This window comes from Aphelocoma coerulescens, chromosome 4A, assembly GCF_041296385.1.
Source record: "Aphelocoma coerulescens isolate FSJ_1873_10779 chromosome 4A, UR_Acoe_1.0, whole genome shotgun sequence".
Lineage (NCBI taxonomy): Eukaryota > Metazoa > Chordata > Aves > Passeriformes > Corvidae > Aphelocoma > Aphelocoma coerulescens.
Window position 1 is genome coordinate 18,074,929 of NC_091018.1, and position 19,752 is coordinate 18,094,680.

General features: G+C 59.6%; 1 protein-coding gene across 1 annotated transcript; it reads right to left on the reverse strand.

The window, feature by feature from the left end:
• Positions 1-1,886: 1,886 nt before the first annotated feature.
• Positions 1,887-10,382, reverse strand: LOC138110567 (glycine receptor subunit alpha-4-like). The gene is made up of 9 exons (XM_069015626.1): positions 8,490-10,382; positions 8,093-8,160; positions 7,195-7,418; positions 6,982-7,064; positions 6,652-6,792; positions 6,354-6,568; positions 5,952-6,101; positions 5,022-5,126; positions 1,887-2,634 (listed from the first exon to the last, which is right to left on the reverse strand). The coding sequence occupies exons 1-9, from the start codon at positions 8,959-8,961 to the stop codon at positions 2,347-2,349; spliced, it is 1,746 nt and encodes a 581-aa protein (XP_068871727.1). The 5' UTR covers positions 8,962-10,382; the 3' UTR covers positions 1,887-2,346.
• Between the last annotated feature and the right edge of the window lie 9,370 nt (positions 10,383-19,752).

Here is a 19,752-nt window from a genome sequence, read left to right on the forward strand (position 1 = left end):
ATCTTGGGTCCTGTCCCCTGGCCAAGCCTGGATGGGTGGAAAGGGGCTGGGGTGACTGTGGGGAGCACCCCACAGAGCTGGGTGGGGAGAGAAAGTGATGAGGTTTGCAGGGGGCTGAGGGCTTGCAGGGGGCTCCTGCCCAGCCCTCCTGGCATCTCCCACGTGGGAGTTCAATGTGACAGTCATCAATTATGTCAGAAAAACCACTCATGGAGAGGTAATGATAATCTGGGTATAATGGTGGGTCAGGGCTCCTGTCCCTGCAGGGCGGTTGTGCCCTTGTCCCCTCCCCACACTGTGAGTGGGAGCTGGCTGCAGTGTTCTTGGCAGAGACAAATCCGCAGCACACACCACTGAAAATCCCAGAAAGGTTTATTTGCGTAGGAAGATCGATGCTGTTTAAAAACCCACCACTGCTGGAGGTTGGCATGGCCACCCAGTGCCTGTGGGTGCTGCTCCAACATTGGTACCTCCTGGTCTGGCCCTGCCTCGGGTGCTGGGGGAGCCGAGGGTGCCTCCAAATGGGGCCTCCCCAAAAGCAAGTCTGGTCTGGACACACGGTGGGGTCCCATGGGGAACCCCACAGCGGGGGAGGCATGCACAGTGCTGGCAATGGGATGGAGCTGGCTCAGCCTGTCCTCGTGGGTCCCTCAGTCCCCTCGGGGGGTGGCCCAGGGCCAGTTCTCCGCTTGCCCCATCTGTGAAATGGGTGCATGTGGCTGAGCACTCTGTGGGGCTTGGGGCTGAGAGGGGCTGCACGATGCTGCCAGTCAGTCCTACGAGGAACAGGGTGATGAGGGGTGCCTGAGGAGCCAGGCCAGGGATCACAGCAGGGGTTTCTGCCTGGGTCTGGTATCAGAAGGCAGTGCTGGCCTCCTGCCCATGTCCCCCTGCCCTGCAGCGTCCATTCTGCCATGGCAGGTGGGTCACTGGAGCACTCGCTGTGTCATGGGGGCACCACAGCCTTCAAGGGAAGGGGTGAATCCTATTTCCATGCCCTCTGCCTGGAAGACTCTGGGCCCTCTCCTGCACCCATGGCCATGGAGCCTGCTGGGCTGCAACTTCCTCCAGGCTGAATGTGAGCAGAGGGAAAGGAGAGCATCACCACACTCCTCTCTGTAGGACTTAAACATCACCTGCTGCTTTTATTTCCTGCAAAGCATGGAGGGTATTCAGGTCTGGAGGGCTGGAAGCCTTGCTGAGCTTGTCTTGTTGAGGTTCCAGTTGCTCTCCCCTCCAGTGGAGGATTATTAGGGATAAACCTGCCCAGGGGATGCTGCACCCGGGTGCTGGGCTGGGGAATGGGGTAGTTCTCACCTCCATCTCTCTTCTGGCACCACAGTGCTGCAGGAACACAGCAGTCTGGGGATGCCACCACTCACTCTGCTTCTCTGAAAGGATTGGCCAAGCTTTCCCCACTGCTTTCATCCCGAAACATCTCCCTTGGAAGATGGGCTGTGGGCCTTACCCTGTGGATAAAGCAGTGCCATCTCCCCAGTACCAAGTGACTCCTGTCTGCAACTGCAATGGCCCTTCAGTGCCCCTTCAGTAGGACTGAGCTTGCCTGCTGCCTGCCTCAGGGCTGGCGTTCTTTGGAGCAAACAGAGCCTCCTGCCCAGTGTCCCTGCCACAGTCCTGCCTGCAGCCCTGGGCATCACGGGCAGTTCTGAGCTCTGCAGGGAGGGCAGCATCCCTGATCTGCTGCTTTGCTGTGCTTTGGAGCTGACTGGGGCTGGAAGGGCCCTGTCCATTGCTGGGCAGGGGGCTATGGGGCCATAGCCAGCACCCTGTACAGTCCAGGTGCAGGCAGGGGTGCTGCCTGCTCTTTCCTGCAGCCAAGCTCCAGGCCAGAGGAGAGGACTGCAGCCTCTTCCCTGGCTGCTTGGGGCCCACAGCTCAGCAGGCTGGAGAAGCAGCAGCCTAACATGGTAGGTGTGGAGAGGTGGAGGGTGTTTTTCTGCAAGATGATGTTTTCTGGCCACTGGCTGTGCCAAAGTACCTGGGGCTCTCCTGGATACCCAGGGCTTCCCCCAGCCACACAGCATTCCTGGGGAGTGGTTGTTTCCCTGTGCCCTGACAGCACAGCATCCCGGGGTACCTGGGGGTGACACCATGCAGGAAGCAGGAGGGGTCCCTCTCTCCAGCTGACCATGGGGATTGCTGATCCCCCCACTTTGTGCCCTTGGATCCAGTGGGGCACGGGGGCTGCCACATGTCCAGGCTCTGAGCCCCAGCCCAGCTGTGCCACTGCTCAGAGGGACAGAGGGAAATGCAGTTCTGGCTGAGCTTGTGGCACCTGGGCACACTGTGGGGGTCACACCAAGACGCAGTCGTACTTTCCCAGCCTCAGGGCACCAAGTGGATGTCCTCCGAGCGCAGCACTTTGTAAACGACCCAGTAGAAGATATTGAAGACCAGGAAGGTGAAGGGGAAGACGGCTCGGGAGATGGTGTCGATGCGCTTGGCGCGGTCGATGTAGCGCCTGCAGAGGCTCTCCCCTTCCCGCAGCACCGCGCTGCCTGGCGGGGGGCTGTACACGCCGGGGCCCTCCCCAGCCCCCTCCTTTGGCTGCAGGCAGTGGCCCAGCCCGTAGCCTCGCAGGTAGAAGCGGCTCTCGCGGCTGAGCTCTTCCTCCTGGCGAAGGGAAAAGCCGTCAGCCAGGGCACCCGCGGGTGCTGGTGCTGCAGGGCTGAGGCCGCGCATCCTGCACACCCCGTGGTGCTGGTGACGAGTGCCTGGTGCGAGGTTGGGCGCTTTGTCAGAGAGCCCCAACCGTGCAGGCGGGAGCACGGGGCCGGCAGTGCTGTGCACAGGGTACAGGGTGAGCACTGAGCCCCTGCCTTCTCATCCAGCATGTGTTTTAGGGTGCATCCAAAGGCAGCCTGACACGCATCCCCCCAGCTTCCTCCTGGCTCCGGCTCGGGGGCTTGGGAAGCCTGACTCTGGCAGCCAGAGGGATGGGAGGTGAACTGGTGGAAGGGGGCACATAGGGGTGCAGGGTGCATTGGTGCAGGGAGCTGAGGCGTGCAGGCACTGCTGTGACAGCTGTGTTTGCTGCGGGGTGGAAGTGTGACTGTCATGGTGAATAGGAGGGGACGGGCAGCTTGCTGGGGCAGAGCTGGGCAGGGGTGCAGGAACTTGGCTGCCACCAGGGCTTGCAGGGCACCCCAGTCCCTCCAAGAACCCAGGCCCTTATTTCTCCCCATGTCTGCTTGGCAGAGGATGCCTGGTGCAGCAGACGAGGGAAGCTGAGAGAGCTGGACTCCTTGCTGGTCTCTCTGCTCTTGCTCAACCTCTCTCTCCCCATGCTGGCAGAGGGCTGCAGAGAGGGCAATGTGCCCGTGGAGTTGCATGTTCACGATCAAGGCTACAAAACTGCCGTGAGAGTCTCTGGTCACAGCCCATTGCCATTGTTCAGGACACTGATTGGGTGCCTCAGGGGCCGGCCAGCACTGCCTGCACTCCTCCCTACCAGCAGCTGTGCACTGTTAGCCACTTGCCTTGTCCTGCTCTTTTAGCCTTGGAGAGGGTTATGTGTGCAAAGATTTGATGAGGGATGGGCATGTGCAAGCATAGGCTGCACATCTAGCTTTTTGCTGAGCCCCCAGACTCATTTGGTCTCTGTGGCTCACCTGCCCTCTGCCTTTGCTGGTGCAGTATCTGGCTGCGGTGGGTGCCTTCTTCCAGGGCCTGCTGCAGGCCAGTGCCTCACTTTGTGTCTGGGTGCTGTTTGGGATCCCAAACACCATCTCTGGCTGGCACTGCCCTCCAGGACACAGAGGCTGCTCATTGAGGTCAGTCCCTGCAGGTGCTCGGCTGGCACAGGGGCTCTCATGCAGAGAGTTTGTACTCTGGCATCTTTATTTAACTCAGCAATCCACAGGCTAAGCAAGATTTTCCAGTGGGGAAGAGCATCTGTGGCTCAAATTGCTGAGGTGAGTTCTCGTTTGAGTAGAGTTTTATTTCTCTGTCTCAGGCTGAGTGCCTGCAGCCACTCTGGATGGGGGGAGCTGGGGTGCTCTGTGTGCCCTGGGGATGAGCAGCTTCCCCCAGCCCGGGAAGCCAGCAGCCCAGCCTGTTCCTGAGTCTAGATTTAGGCGGTCTGTGGGAGGGATTTGCCTTCAGGCTGTGCAACCTGGGCTTTGCTTTGTCAGGCACAGGAGCTGTGTGTAGCCGGGCTCCGCTCCGGCCTCTGTCTGAGCAGCACCCCGGGGTGCTCCTGGCTGCATCCAATGCTGTGCCAGCAGCACCCTGGGGTGGCTCTAATGCCTCCACCTCAAGGCAGCTGCACTTTGGTCTGTTCTAAGCTAGCAGATGGTCCTTGGGTTAGACAGAGCCTCCCCCTCCCTGCCGTGGCTGGGTGGGTGCTGATATCGAGGATCTGTGAAAGGCAGGGAGCAAAGATTCCTCTCCTGGCATCCAAGGGCTGATGATGGTGTACAGGAGGTGAGGGAGACCAGGCCTGATCTCCTCCCTGGAGCTGTGGTCGACCCCCTGCATCTTCCCAACATACTGAGAGCTTGGCCCGCCCCATACTTCTCCCTATGCCTCAAGCTGCAAAGTGCCCATGTGCCCTGAGCAGCTGCCCGTGCTGGAGTGACTGCAGGCAGCTGGGAGTGCCTCAACCCTGCCTGCAGGGAGGCAGAGCCCTCGCCCTGTCAGAGGTGTGGGCACAGCCTGGGGAGCTGGGCAGCAGCCCAGGAGCAGCCATCAGTGAGCCTCAGCATCCCTCACCCTCCACAGAGGGGACTGTGCCGGTGCTGCTTTACGAGGGGGAACCCAAGGCATGGAGTGGGGGTGTCTACAGGGAAATCTGCTCCGTTCCCATCCCTCTCTCAAAACTTTTGAGCCCAGGAATTGGCAGCTCCATCCTACGGGCACATCTGTGCGAATCACTGGCCTGCTTCTTCCACAGGCCCTTGCTGGCCCCCCCAGGGCCAGCTCCTGGGGACTCATTTTGGGGAGGGGAGGGTGAGGCTGGCTGGGGAAGCACGGGGGGCTGCCGGAGGGTCGTGCTTTACCCGGGAGCTGGAGAGCTGCGAGAGCGTCGCGTAGGTGTGCTCGCTGCTGTGCCGGCTGCTCAGCTGCCGCAGGGACTCCAGGCTGGCCGTCCCGCTGCTCAGGCCCTTTTGGCATCCAGCAGTGTGCACCAAACAGAAACAGGACAGCGGGTGACCGAGGGCTCTACCCCGGCCCCGGGGCAGCGGCTCTGGGTGCCAGGATGGGGATGGTGGGGAGACGGGGGCCCTGTGTTGGGGGGAAAAAGCCCCCCCAGTGTGGCCTGGCACTGGGATCTGTCTTCAGTGTGTGCCAAAGGGATTTGGTTGCATGGAATGCTGTGAGCCTGTGTGGTGTGTACGTGTGTGTACTTGTGTCTTCTGTGGAGATCTGGTGCCTCAGGGTGTGTTTATAGCAAGAAAATGAGAGTGGGGCAGCCACATGCCTACCCCAAGCTTCTTGCAGGCTTGATGCCTGTGATGCTGACAGAGGGGAGGAGTATTTCCATGAGTGAGGGATCCTGCCTCTCCAGATCCTGCTGTGCTCCCATCTGCAGCCCAAACCTGTCCCTGGGTCCCACCAGGTCCCCCACACAGCAGTGAGCCCCCATCACCACTACGGCACAGCAAGGAGCCCAGGTTTGGGGCTGTAGGTAAGGGGAAAGGCTGTTTTCCCCTCATCCTCACTGTTTATTTTTCTGCATTTTTAGAGGAAGCAGAGGCTGAGGATGTCCCAGCAGGAGAAGGACAGCACCCTAAGCAGGGTCTGGAGCACCCATGGGTGCTGTGCACTGTGCTGCAGTGCCCGTGGGTCCCCCAGGGTGCCGGAGGAGCCATCTGGGGCAATGGAACGCAGCCCTGCCCTGGGGGCTGCTCAGAATCTGGCCCTGCAGCCCTGGGGTGTCCCCTCAGGGGCTGAGACGGGCAGATGTCGTGAGAGAGGGGGGTACTCACCATCCTCTGCCGTCGCTGGCGGCGCCGCAGACGCATGAACTCCTTGTGCTGGCGGGAGACGAAGTTGACGGCTGCGTACTCCAGCAAGGCGGCAAAGACGAAGAGCAGGCACACGGCCATCCAGATGTCAATGGCCTTCACGTAGGACACCTGCCGGGGTGAGGGGGGGCTCAGGGACCCACTGCCCCCCACCTTGCTCATGCCCCCCCACTGCCAGCTTCATCCCGCTGCCAAGAAGCACAGGAGCCCTCTCAGCCTGGGCACACAGGCCAGAGCGGCCAATGCTTCCCCTCAGCACATGAGGTGCCCCAGCTGATGAGGCTCCAAAGCCAAGCCATTCCCAGGGAAAGGCTGCCCTTGGGGCACTGCAGTGGGGGAGCCCAGCACAGAGCCAGCACTGACCTTGGGCAGGGAGGCCCGGGAGCCGGCGCTCTGCGTGGTCATGGTGAGCACTGTGGTGATGCCCAAGCCCACCCGGGCTGGTGCCGCATCCATGTTGATCCAAAAGGAGACCCAGGAGAGGATGACAATGAGTAGGCTGGGGATGTACATCTGGATCAGGTAGTAACCCATCTGCCTCTCCAGGTGGAACTTCACCTCGATGCAGGTGAACTTGCCTGTAGGGAAAGACGGCCCTGATGGGTGAGAGGGACCCCTGGGCCATGGTGAGGGGGTGGCAGCAGGTCACTGGGGTGCTCACCTGTGTTGTAGTACTTGGTGCAATAGCCCAGGTCCTTCTCATCCCTGAGGATGAACTGTGGGAGTGTCAAGCCCTCTGCCACCTGCACGGCCTCCTGCTCCTCCAGCCACTCGAAGATGAGGTCGTTCATAGTGTAGCCAACTGGAGGGGATGTAGGGAGCCATGGGATGGGGACAGGTACCCTGTTCAGCCCCACCCTGAACAACTGCTTTTTCCTGCTTATGTCCCTCAGAAATAGTGAGCTGCCAGCTTTTGGGATGGCATGGAATGGGAGGGGATGGGATAGGAAGAGGGAAATGAAGCACAGCTTGAACCCCTTGAGGTACTCACAACTCTCCAGCTGCATGGTGCATGTCTGGATGTCCATGGGGAAGTTCTTGAGGTCCATGGGGCAGGACAGGATCAGTGTCAACCTGGAGGAGGCAGAGGAAAGGAGAGAGTTGTTAGGGCTGGGGCAGTCAGTGGGGAAAAGTTGCCCCACAGAAGACAAGAGCAAAACTTTGCCTCCCCACTCAGGCACTGCACCAGAGGAAGAGGTTCTACCTAATGCTGTAGAGCACATTGCCATTCTTGAAGATGCGCAGGAGCTTGTTGTCGGTGGTGACCTCATGGAAATTGGCCCCTTTCTCATTGGCGAAGAACAAGTCTGGCTTCCAGATGGAGTCGAGCATGGAGGGGTCGAGGTCGAGGGAGTCGTCGGGGTACTCCCGGTAAGCCAGGCGGGGATCGTTCCACTGCTGCCGCAGGAACACGTTCACCCGGTAGTCCTGGGACAGGGGACACGGTGTCAGCTGCAAGCACCCTGTGGCACCCAGGGAGGAGGAGGAGGAGGAAGGGATGGAGGAGGCGTTGGAAGGGGCTCCCTCTCTTGAGGCTCAGCCCTGCTGTTGCTGTGTGCCTGTCACTAACAAAGCATGGAGCTGGGGCAGCTCAGGAGCCTTTCCATGCTGTTGGCAGCCAGGGGAAATTAAAAAGCCAGCTGAGAGAAGGAGGAAGAGGAAGACCAGTAACTGCTGCCTGCACCAGTCTGCACATGGCTCTGTGGGCCTGTTGATAGTATTAAGGCTTTGCACAAATAGGACATTTTTAGTCCTGGGACTTCCTCAGAGGTGTTCCTCATGCACCCAAGGAGGTTCAGGATGGCAGGGGGCTACATCCAGCTGCCCCACTGTGACCCTTTGGGGGTCTTTCTTCCAGCTCAGGCACAGGGAATGTGACCTACACAGCCAAGCTTGTGTTAGCTGACCTCAGAAAAGCCACAGCCATATGCCATGGCTTTGCATGTCCCCACCGTGGTGCCAGGGAAGGCTCCAGAGAAGGGGTCACAGGAGCCCCTGTGAGCACAGCCATGGGCACTGGGATCCACACGCTCCGTGGCACAGCCACTGCCAGCCCCGAGGCTCTGGGAGAGGAGAGCCCATCGCGCCGGCAAAACCCTCACCATGGTGGTCTCGGTGACGGAGCCGAAGCTGTTGATGAAGATGTTGCACGTCACGTTGACGGGTGGACCTGGAAAACAGCGGGAAGCCTCCTCTTGCCGCCGGCTGCTGAGCCACGTGCGCTCCGCTGGCACACGCGGGGACACCGACTCCGGCACGCTGAACACACACAGGCGTCCCCTGCCACCCCCGGGGTGTGGGGGTGAACCCCAGCATGCCCTGCAGCCACCCACGCTGTCAGGCAAAGCGAGCACACAGTGCTGGCAGGAGCAGCCAGGACTCTGGGGAGGATGTTGGGACAGAGGGATGTGGGTCAGGGTCTTGCCCCAAAGCCCCTGGGTTTGGGCAGCCATAAGCGTGGATCTGCCGGGTTTGGAACCCTCACGTCTTCCCTCTTACCTTTGAAGTTGGGTCGGATGCGGGCGTCGTACCCTGAGGTTCGTCCCATAAGCTTGTCCAGGAAATCAGAGGGTGACATGGGCTGGGGTGAGCTTCGGGAAGCAGCTTTAATCTCCTCCCGCCCTGAGACCAGCCTGCGGGGCAGGGGAGGCAGGTTAGCTGCTGCCTGCTGGCACCAGGGGTCTGCAGGCACATTTTGGCACCCCGTGGGGACAGACAGCTGCCAAGGCAGGCGGCTGTGCCTGCGCTGCGTCCACTCCAGTGCCCTGCCAGCATATTGGGAGGATCCCTTCCTTCTGCTGGGATCCTTGTGGCTTTTCCCCTCACCTGCCACAGCCCGAGTGTCACATGCCCACATTTTGCCTGTCCCTGCTTCAGCAAAGCCCCTGCCCACCATGTCCCTTGGCATGGGGTTGGGGGCCAGTGCCTCCTGGCTCCAGGGCTGTGGTGGTGACAGGGCACAGCAGGCCATGCCTTGTGCTCCGTGCCAGGCTCTGTGCCAGTGCTGGAGGGGGAAAGCAGGGAGGCTTCCTCTCAGGTTCCACCTACAGCTCCAGCTTGAGCTGCTGAGCAAACAATCCAATCACACACTGCCTGTCATGGACTCATGGCTTGGGGGGGCTGGGGGACACAACAGCCCTGCCTGAGTGAGGAGGTGTCCAGAGCACAGCTGGGTTCTGACACCTTGCCAGGGGCCAAGGAGATGTGGCAGGAGAGGAGCAGCAAAGCCCACCTCCACACCAGCCATGGTGGTGAGCTCTCCCACACAGCTCTCTGAATGATGATGGAGATTTATTTAAGCTGACGCTGGAGGGGATATTTTTGTGAATGCATCTTAGCTAGCCGGTTTCTCTCCTCCCATCAGTCTATAATGATAATTTCAAGGAACAATGGGAGAGATGTTCACTCACCACATTGACAGGCATGTGGCTGTGATGGAGAGGAATTAGCCAGGGATCTCTGGACACAAAAGGAGCTTTGAGCGTGCTGCTGGTGCTGCTGCATGCTGCCTTATAACTCCACCAGGTCTACGTCCAGGTGGATCTTACTCCTGCTTGGAGCTACAACCCTATCACTGCAAGAAGAGGACGATGCTGGGAACCCTGTGGTCCTTCTTCCTACCTCGTTGTTCCTACCAATACATCTTGTTGGTACCTCTTTTCAAGAGGGGGAAATTCATCCTAGAGGGGCTTGTGTGCATCCTTGCTAGCTAGAAATGGCCACAATACCCATCCCAAAATGTTCTCAATTTCATTTAATTGGAGAATGGCAGCAGAGAGTACCTGAGACTCATCCTGACCAAGAGTAAAAGGCTGGGAGAAATTCCCCACCAGGAGCTGCACGAGCAAGGTGTGGTGCCTTTGGGAGGAGGGCTCAAAGAGGCCAGGCTGACAAGGAGTTAAGCGAGGCTTCTGCCTGCCACATAGCTGTGAGCCACGTCCTCCTCAGCTGGACACTGAGGGCTCTCCCCTGGAGCACGTGGGAGGGAGGCTCCCGGGCTCCCTTGGCAGGTAGCTCCTTGAAGAGGCTCAGATAACTGGCTGAGCCTCAGCACATCTGCAGCCTCGGTGATGCTCAGACCTGCGTGGGGGATGCCAAAATGTCCAGAGTGCAGCCACTTCCCATGGCATCCCTGGCAGGGCCGTGCTGGAACACAGTCTTGGGACACAGCCCCTGCCTGCAGCTCCCCACTTCAGGCACTGCCTGCCCTGGAGCCTCTGCCCCGACCCTGGGCTGGGCACTGCAGGGCCCTGGAGCTCAGCACCTCTGTGGAGCGAGTGGATGGTAGGGCTGGAAAATGCTGATGTCTGCCTAAAAACGCTGCCCTGAAACAAGCAGGTTCTGCACGGGAAGTAAAATTCTCTTTTACCCCTCCCTGCCATAAATGTTGTAGATCCCCCCATGCTGCTCCAGCCATACAGGCCGAGTGGTGGGAGGGGGACTGGGAGCAGGCTCAGCCCAGGATTCCTGCAGCCCCCCAACCCCTCCCTTCCTGGCCCGCTCTCCCCTGCATCCCACCTTGTCCCAGACAGCACCCAAGGTGGGCAGAGATGGAAAAAGGGACCTGGGGGCTTTAGATTTTCCACCCAAGTGGGCCAAGAGTTGTTTCTGCACCCATGAGACCGGAGGCACCCACCCACTGTCCCGAGTGTCCCAGGGTCTGGGTCAGGGACTGTCCTGAGCTTTCCTCCCCCAAACACCATGAGCCAGGAAAGGATCTGGACATCTCAGGGGCTTTGCAGCACCGGAGAAGGAGCTGCCTGGGCTATCACCTGGCTCAGCTCGCCCTTTCTCCCATGGTGGTGAGACTCTCCCGCTGGCCCCGGGCCAGGGAAACCCTCAGGGACTGCTGGGGACCGGCAGGGTCTGGCTGTGTGCGGTGGGGGGATGGAGGGGGAAGGTCTGGTGGGTCCCCCTGGGTGCTGGGCCAGGGTCCTGGGGAATGGGGAGCGAGGCCAGATTTGCGGGGAGGTCCAGAAAGGAGCCGGGAGCGTTCTGTCTGGGGCATCAGGCCCCGGAGACAGGTCCGGATCGGGGGTCGGGGTAAGGGTTCCGGGACTCGTCCGGGTCTGAAAGGGGATGCCCAGGTCCCGCAGGACAGATCTGTCTCCGAGAGGGGGTGATACCCGGGTGCCGGAGGGGAATCGCGGCTGCCGGGGGATGGGGTCGGGGTGCCGGGGAGCGGCTCGGAGAGCAGCGGTCCCGCAGCCCCGCGCAGCACCGAGCACCCGCGCCGTGCGCTCACCTGAGCGGGCCGCGCCGGGGCAGGAGGCAGCCGAGGAGGAGGAGGAGGAGGAAGGCGAGGGCACCGGCCCGGAGCGCGCCCATCCCGCCGCAGCCCGCAGCCCCGCCGCCCCGGGCGCACGGGCATGACCCGGCCGGCGGCGGCGGCGTCCCCGCTCCCGCTCCCGCCGCACCGGGGCCGCTGCCGCCGCCGCTGCCGCCGCCCCCCGCCCGGTCCCGCTCCTCATAGTCCGGGCGCCCGCCGCGGGGTGGGCGCCGGCCGGCTGCGGGCCCCGGGAGCCGGGCGGAGCTTCGCCCGCCGCGGCGGGGAGGAGGCGGGCACGGCGGTGGGGGGCTCCCGGCCCCGTGCCCGCCTCCTCCCCGTCCCCTCGGGGCCCTCTGCCGCCCAGCCGGGGCTGTCCCGGAGCCCCCGTCCCCCCGGCGCGGGGAGGGAGGGGCCCCTGCGGGGCTTGGCAGGGTCCCGGGGCGCACCGGGGTCGGGGCTGGTGGGGTCGAGGGATGCGCCGGGGCTTAGGAATGTGGCAGCGCTGATGGCTGTGCAAGGGATGCTCGGAGGACGAGAAGCGTACTGGGATCAGAGGACATGCGGGGAGCGAGGGCTGTGCAGGGGCTGAGGGATGTCCCAGAGGAACTGCCCGTCGGATGGGGGGGAGCGGCTGGGGAAAACCGGGCTCCTAAATCCTTCTGCCTGGCCTTGGGGCCGCTGCTCAGGGCCGGGGGGCTCAGCCCTCCTGCCGGGACCCCTGCGCTTGCCTTTCCCAGAGGCTCAGCGGATGGACAAGACGGTCCTGGGTGAGCTCCTTGGAGAACACGAGATGGACAGTCATGTCTGCGTGATGCGGGAGCTGCAGCGGCTGCCAGGGAGAGGGAAACCAAGGCAGAGGGAGGGAAGCTGCCTTGTTAACCAGAGGCAGGGCTGGGACTCGGGCTGCTCGGCTGCCTCTGCTCTGTCCCCTGGGGCCACCCGGCCAAGCCGCAGAGTCGCCTCTGGTCCAAGGCAATCTGTGATTAATTTGCAAGGAAGTAAATAGTATTAAAAAAAGATAAAAGTGCAGAATAAATGATTCCTGGCAGATACGTCAGTCAGGTTTCTGTTCACTCTACTGTGGCTGGCTCATCTCGTTTATTTATATTAATTGCAGTCTGATAATGGCCGGGAGCTGCTGTACAAAGCCATTGCTTCAGGGGTCCACAGAGGAAGATCTCAGCGGAGGAGGAGAGCACGGTGCCTCTGTGCCTGCTCTCCCCAGCGCGAGTGAGGGGCTTCCCAGGGCTTTGAGAGCTCCCCAGTGGATTTGCTACAGGAAGGCGGTGTGAGTGAGGGCTGGCTGTGTGATTGCCGAGCCTGGGGTGCCTGGTCCAGCACAGGGCAGAGGGGGCTGGAGGCTGTAGCCAGCGGGCACTTAGCTCGAGGCAGCGTGCAGGAGTCCTCATCCCCACTCATCGGCTCTCTCAGCACCAGGAGCTGGGAGAAGTCTCCTCTGATTACCGTTGCCATTAATGTTTACGGGGCCACGGTGCTGGGAGGCGCAAGGCACGATCTGGAGCCCCAGGGAGCAGAGCAAACGCGCGCTGTGTGACAGCTCCTCTTCCAGACGCTGTCCGAGCTAAGCGGACCTGACACCGTTGGGAGGAGGGGAGCCAGTGTATCCTCTCTGGGGAAACTGAGGCACTGCCATCGTGTGCCTGCATCAGCTGAGGGGCCTGAGGATGCTCAGAGCAGCTGTGGGGCCAGTGTGTCAGGTGGCCATGAGCATGGGAGCTCGAGATAACCAGCTACAAGCCATGACTGCACATACTGTGGCCAGCAGGACGCTGGGACCGAGCTAACAAGGCTCTTGGAGAGGCTGCTAAAGCCAATGTGGCTTCCTGATGGGCAGCACTGTGGGGGATGCTGCAGCCACAGCCCTCCTGCCTGGCTGGCAGCTCTGCAGGCAGCCAGCACTGCGAGGAGTGAAGCAGTGCTGAAAATAAGCTCTGAGAAAATGAAGGCAGCGAGCATCCCATCGGGAGGGTGAAGGCAGTGCTGCTTTGTTGCTGGCTGGGTCGGGGGGATGGAGCAGGACCTGCACAACCGGAGTCCCAGCAGTGCCCAGGGGATCCGAGAATTGCACCTCATCCCGACCAGGGGATTTTTGGGAGCGACAAGAATAGGCTTATCCCCCATGTCCCTCGAATCAAAGCATGAGGTGAGTTTTCTGTAAACAGCCAAGATTCCAGCCAGAGGGCAGCTGTCAGCGTTGGGCTCATGGAGAGAGGCACCCACCACCAGGTTGCCCTGTGGCTGCTCTCCCCAGAGGCAGCAAGACTGGGCAGGGGGCAGAGGGCAAAGACCACTCTGTGCTCCAGTGGCTGCCAGCCTGATGCAGTCCCCAGGAGGATCCCTGTGTCCCTGCCCCAAAGCTGTCCCTGTCACAGTGCCAGGCTCTGCTAATAGGAGACAACAGAGACTGGGGTTGCTCAGATGGGGAGAAAAGTGGGATATCTTTTTTCCCTTTCCCTCCACTATCTCTGAGTTCACATCAAACTGCTTTTTTGAGGCCACAGACTCACCTGCCTCAAATCTGCCTGGCTCCAGAGCCTGGAGAAGGGCTGTGCCAGTCCACATTGCCTGTACCCCAACCTCTCTCTGCTGCTCAGCCCCGCATTGCCACATCTATAGATTTAATCCTGTCTGAAAAATGAAACCCTGAAGTGTATTCGCAGACAACACAATTACAAGGTGGGAGTGAGTCATTCAAATGCTTGGAAACAGGTTTGGGCTTTTTTCCAGAGGAAAAGTTCAGATGCTTAAGCTCAATTTCAGGATAAAGACCAGCTTTGTGCTATTTGTGTTGAGTGGTGAGGGAGAGGAAGGACAGCAGGCAAAGGAGCTCACTTTGCTCTTCATGTAGGACCACAAAACCACTCTGCTGCTTCCCACTCATCCTCAGTCTCTCCTTTTGGAGTGAGCACAGAGATTTGCCTTTGCCCTAGAGCCAGGAAGACCTGAAGCATCAGGAGGGACAGAAGCTTCAGCTGCATACAGGTTTGTGGTGGGCTTTGAGCAACCTGCTTCAGCACCCCTGCAGCAGCTTGGAGGGTCAGTTCCTCTGGGGAGGCCTTGGTAGAAGCTTAGAGGCAGCTCCTGTTTTGGGGGCATTGCTTGCTCTGCATCTTTCAGCCCCAGACCCAGTGAAGGGCTGGCACGTGGGCCAGGACAGGATAACAACTTTGCAATTCATCAGGCACCGAGTCTGATGCTCTGGGAGACTGTGCTTATTGTAATTAGAAAGCACCACATCACAGGCACCTCCATCCTGTCTCCTAATTCTCTCCTGACTTCCTTCCCCTCTCCCAAGGGTCCCCAGCCAGCCCAGCCAGCTCTGGACATTCTCCTGTCTCTTTTGTCCCAGGATTGGGATTTTCTTTTGCAGAAACCAAGATGTGAAACAGAGCTGCTGTGTGCAGAGGGCTCTGCCAGCCAGCCAGCATGCAAGTGCTGCTGTGCACTTCTTCTCTGGACCAACTGCTTAAATGCTTAATGAGCCCTGGGGAGCAAAGCATTCCTTGTGCCTTCAGTTTAGGGCTATGTCAGCTCTCCTTTCCCTTTTTTAATCCTCTGACCAGTGAAAATAAGGGCGAGCAGGCACAGTCTCATCACTGTTTCTAAGGAAAGCAGCAACACAAACAGGAAAACCCCACGTGCCTGCACTCGGGGAGACAACATCCCCTCCACCCTGGGGGGGACACGGAGGCAGAGTCCCTCAAAGCAAACATTTTGAGGCATTTAATGGGGTGTGAAATTAATGCTGGAGAAAACACATTCTCGTGGGTGGCTGTGCACTGCTGCCAGCCCGAGGCTCTCCATGGCTGCCCGGCGTGAGCCCAGTTTGGACACTGGGTTGTCATGTAATGTCACTGTTTTTCCAGTGTCGTGCTGGTCCCTGCCTTTCCCTGGAGAAGCTGTATAATAAGCTGTGGGTGCTCTCCTTTCCCAGCAGGAGCAAAAATCATCTCATTGCAATAAATGGCGAAGGGATGAGTAACTGTAGTGGTGCTTTGGTGGGGGGACTGGTAGCAGAGTGTGGGCAGAAAGCCCAAACATCCCCCTATTTCTTAGCAGGGCAAACAGGCACTGGGTTCAGGTGTAGCTACCAGAGGAACAGGGCAGGATGTCCCTTTCTGTGGCCTGGGAAGGTCAGGGGTTGCTGGCAGGGATTTGGAGCTGCTCCTAAAGGAAGGTGGCACCGTGGTGTGGGAGGAGGGGACAGGTGGCCCTGGGGACCCCAGTGGGGGCTTGGTGTTTATGCGGCAGTGCCAGCAGGACCCGGTGCCTCACCAAGCTGGGCAGGGTGACCCAGAGAGGATTGCAAGGTGAACTGAGACATTGGTCCCAACTCCAGCAAATGTTGCTCTATGATTTTGTGGCACTTTTCCAGGCTAAAAATACCCCTGATGTTGGTGCTGGGGGTGGGCTCTGCGTGCAGCGGCTGTGAAGGGACGCTCTGTGCTGCGGGACTGGCCAAGGGCAGCTGGACCATCAGGCTGAGATGGCCCTGCCAGCAGCCATGGGGCTGCCCCTCCTGCTCCATGAGCAGCCAGGCGCAGAGGTCACCTCTTCTCTCGCTCCAGATGACCTGGCACCTCTCTCCAGGGCTGTGCCAGATGCAGCTGCTCATCCATCAGTCCCCAAAACACCGTGTGGGGACAGAGCATCCCCAGTGAGCGCTTTGAGCTGTATTTCAGCCCAGCACTGGGTTCTTTGCTGATCCCAGAGGGTCACTTAGGCTCATCTGGGAGCTCCTCAGGGGGTGGGATGTTACAACAGGGCTCATTTTCCTAACGAGCCGCAGAGAGGCCTGAGGAGCTCAGCCCATCACTGTGGTTGTGGGGCTGCTGCGTGTGCTAAGGAAATGTGCCCCCAGACCCTCCACACAGCTCTGGGGGGACATCACTGGGCTGAGAGGACACTTAGCTGTCCCTGTGTGTCCGAGCTGCTGGGGAGGTGGGTTTGGGACACCAGAGGAGGCAGGGTTGACGAGCCTCTCTGAGGCTTGGATGCAATCCCAGCGTGGCAGGATCCAGCTGGGCCAGCCCCATCCCACTTCAGTGCCCTCCTGGCCATGGGGAGCAGCTCAGTCGTGCTCCTCTCTGCCCATCCAAGCAGATCACTCCTCTGAGTGATCATCCTGGAGCCCCTGGGCACCTTCCCTGCAGGTTGGGAGGTGTTTCAGCTGTTGCTCTGAAAGCTGTCAAAGAAAAGAGAGTCCAGTGCTTGTTGTTCAAAACCATCCCCTCAACAACAGGGGCTTATCCTCACCTGTCTGACATATTTCTGATATTTTATGGCAGGTTCTCAAGGAATTATTTTGTGTGCATCCCACCCATCACATCCAACCAAGGGACTGCCACCCTGGCCTGAAGACGTGGACTGGATGGTCCAAACTTTCCTTTGTCCATGGGCTGCAGACCTTGTGTCTCCTGGTGCTGGTGGTGCCCTGCTTTGGGTGAAATCTGTGGGTTGTATTTGCAGATGGAGCAAGCAAGGAGGGAGCTGCAGACAGAAGGAAGGCTGGAGAAATGGTACTGCCTGATCCTGTGACCTTGGCAAGTCGGCAGGATGAACAGGGAGATTTAATTTAGATAAGTGTCAAGCAAGACTTTTGGGGACAGCAGCAAAGCCTGGCATGGATTCCAAAACCCTCAGAGGACACCTCGCTTCCCCAGGGTGCTGGCCTGACCCCTGCTCTGTTGCTTCCAGCATTTCCAATGACTCTGGAGAAAATCTACTGGACTTTGACACTGCAAGACCCCTCAGCCTTAACCTCTGCCTTCCCCTCATCCCCCACAGCTCTTCGCCTTGCCTGAGCATGGCAGGGAAGGAGCTGCTGTGCCAAATCAATGCCTCAGCAAGTGCTGGGCTAAGGGGTGGCAGTGGGGGAGTGGGGAAGGGGTCAGCGTGGTCCCCCAGCCTCCTCCCCATTTGGGGTACCCAGCACTGTGCATCCTCGGCCACGGTTGCCATGGTGATGCACATCTCTCCCTGCAGCAGGAGCACTGGGGTTTGATGAGCTCTGTTCACTGTTCTGGCTTCCACAGACCTCCCACCCTCAGCCCCAGCAGTCTCCAAGCAGGAAAGCAGAAGGAGATCACCAGGAGCAGACCGTGGGGTCGTGCTGTGTGCCATTCCCTGCAGGCTGCCCGCCCCCACTTCACTGGGTGGGACTGGTTTTATTTTTTCTTCAACTGGAGACCCCCAGGAGGGACAAGTTCAGAAAATGGAATATTACATGTCAGGTGGCAAGTGCAGGGAAGAAGGAATAAGAAACCAATCCCTGTGCCCCCTGCCCTGTGCCCCTGCTGCTCCCCTCCACCCCCAGCATGGCCTCTGTGGTGGAGATGGAGGATTCATTCCGATGGCAAATCCTCCCACTGCTGCGCAGATACAACAGCAGCAGGTCAGGCAGCAGCTGGTTCTGGGGGGAATTTTGGCTGTGGGAGTTGGTGTGCGGAGCTGCCACGGTGGCACCTGCACCCCACAGAGCTGGTAGGTGTCACTGTGCCAGAGAAGCCACGGCTGGGAGGGGACAGCATGCTGAGTGCCACCCGGGTGGTGTTCGTCCAGTGGCTGCAGAGGATGGTGCCATGAGGAGCCTGCTGTGATCCCGGGTTCATCCCCACCCCATCCTCCACCTCCCACTGCTATGGGCTCTGTGCTGTCTGTCCTGGGGTCCCTGCTGCAAGTGCCATCCTGGCAAAGCATCTCCTCTGTCCCCACGTCACCACCTCGCCATCCCCAGGGGCTGAGGCTGATTCCCTGTGCAGCTGCTGGCACGGCAGGGCTGCACAGGGACATCCCCTCGGGAAAGGTAATGCCTGGAGCCACAAATGGTCCCCAGAACCACCCTAGGAGAGGAATATGCTCAGTGTCTGTGAGTAGTTCCCAGCTGGAGAGGGTGTTGTATGGCCACCACAGGAGGGTTGTATGGCCGCTGTCCCCAGCCCGCTCTCTGAGAGCTGCCTGTGTCTGCAGCTCTGGGGAGAGGCAGTGGGTGCCAGGTGGGGAGTGTCTGCATCTCTCACACCCACCTCCTGCTCCTACCGTTGGGTTTGCTCTCCAGGAAACGCCACAGCATGGTCTCTGTGGCTCAGGCACAAGGAGCTGTGGCAGTAACGCCGCCCTGGGGGCTGTCACTGCTGTCCTTTTGCTGTCCAGCCCAGCCATCACCTCCCAGTGCCCACTTACTCATCCTTCAGGAGAGCCCTGCTGCTGCTGGCACCTGCTGGGCATCCTGCCAGCCTGGGGAGAGGGCTCAGAGTGGCTGGGTCAGACCTTGTCCCCTGGGCCCTGAGAGGGGCATCACCCTGGCATGTGTGGGGACTGGGGCTGGCATGGGGACAGGCATGAAACACATCTTCCTGGGCTCACGAGGGAAGTACAGGGACAGGCTCTCACTCTGTGTAGGAATCCAAGACTGAACACTGCAGGCACAACCTCCACTGCTCAAGGGCTGTTCTGACTGACCCAGGACCTCCCTCAGCATCACTGGACCTCCCCATGGGCTCAGGGAAGGTGTGGGACAAATTAACACCTCCTTGGCTGTTTGGAAGCACGTGAATTCACCTGAGCCTTTTAAAATGGGTCCCCTGGGCAGAGAGAAATAAATGGGGACACCCCAGAATGGAGCCCGGTGCTGGCATTGCCTGCATCCTCCCTCTTCAGAGCCCACTCCAGCTTCACAGACACAGAGTGATCCTGGGCTGTATTTGCTGTTCTCATATACCATCCCCTTCAAGGAGGCAGGATGACATTTGTCTTTCCCTTCCAGGATTTTCTGAAAAGTAAATGAGAACAGTTCGAGAATCTGACCCCATGAATGGCAGAGCGAGACAGTAATGAACAGCCCAGAGAACATCAGAGTGAGGCATCTGTTTACCCTCCAGCAGGAAGAAAATCAAGGAGAAAGGCAGTGGATGTGAAAGGCAAATCTGCTGGAAAAGGAGCCAGGGGAAAAGAAATCACCTTCTCCACAAACCTGTAATTAATCTGAGGGACTCATTGCACTGAGCGAGAAGCTTGTTGGGAATTCCCTTTGGAAATTAGAAACCAGAATAAGAAAGTTGTTTGTAGCACTGTATTAGCCCCTACTTCTGCAGTAAATAACAGGGCTGTTTGGTGGATAAAAGGAGCAGCGAGCAGCCAGGAAGCCTTCCAGTGCCTGGGCTGCCCTCCCATCAGCTGGGCCCTGCGTAAGGGCACTGCACGTGCCAGCGCTGGCACCTCTTGGGTGTACCCTGGGTTCTGCTGCCTGCAGCTGCCTGAGCCCCTGATCAGCCCCAGGCACAAACACAGCCTGAGCACCTGCACTCGCCTGGGTGACACAGCCGTGAAAGGTGTGGGGACAGCAGTGAGGCTCCTGCATGTGTCACCTCCAGGATGGCAGGAACCCTGCCCCGAGCATGGCTGGGGAGCTGGTGGTCACCCCTGCCCCCCAGCAGTGAGTCCAAGCACAGTGCAGAGGCTGGACAAGATCTT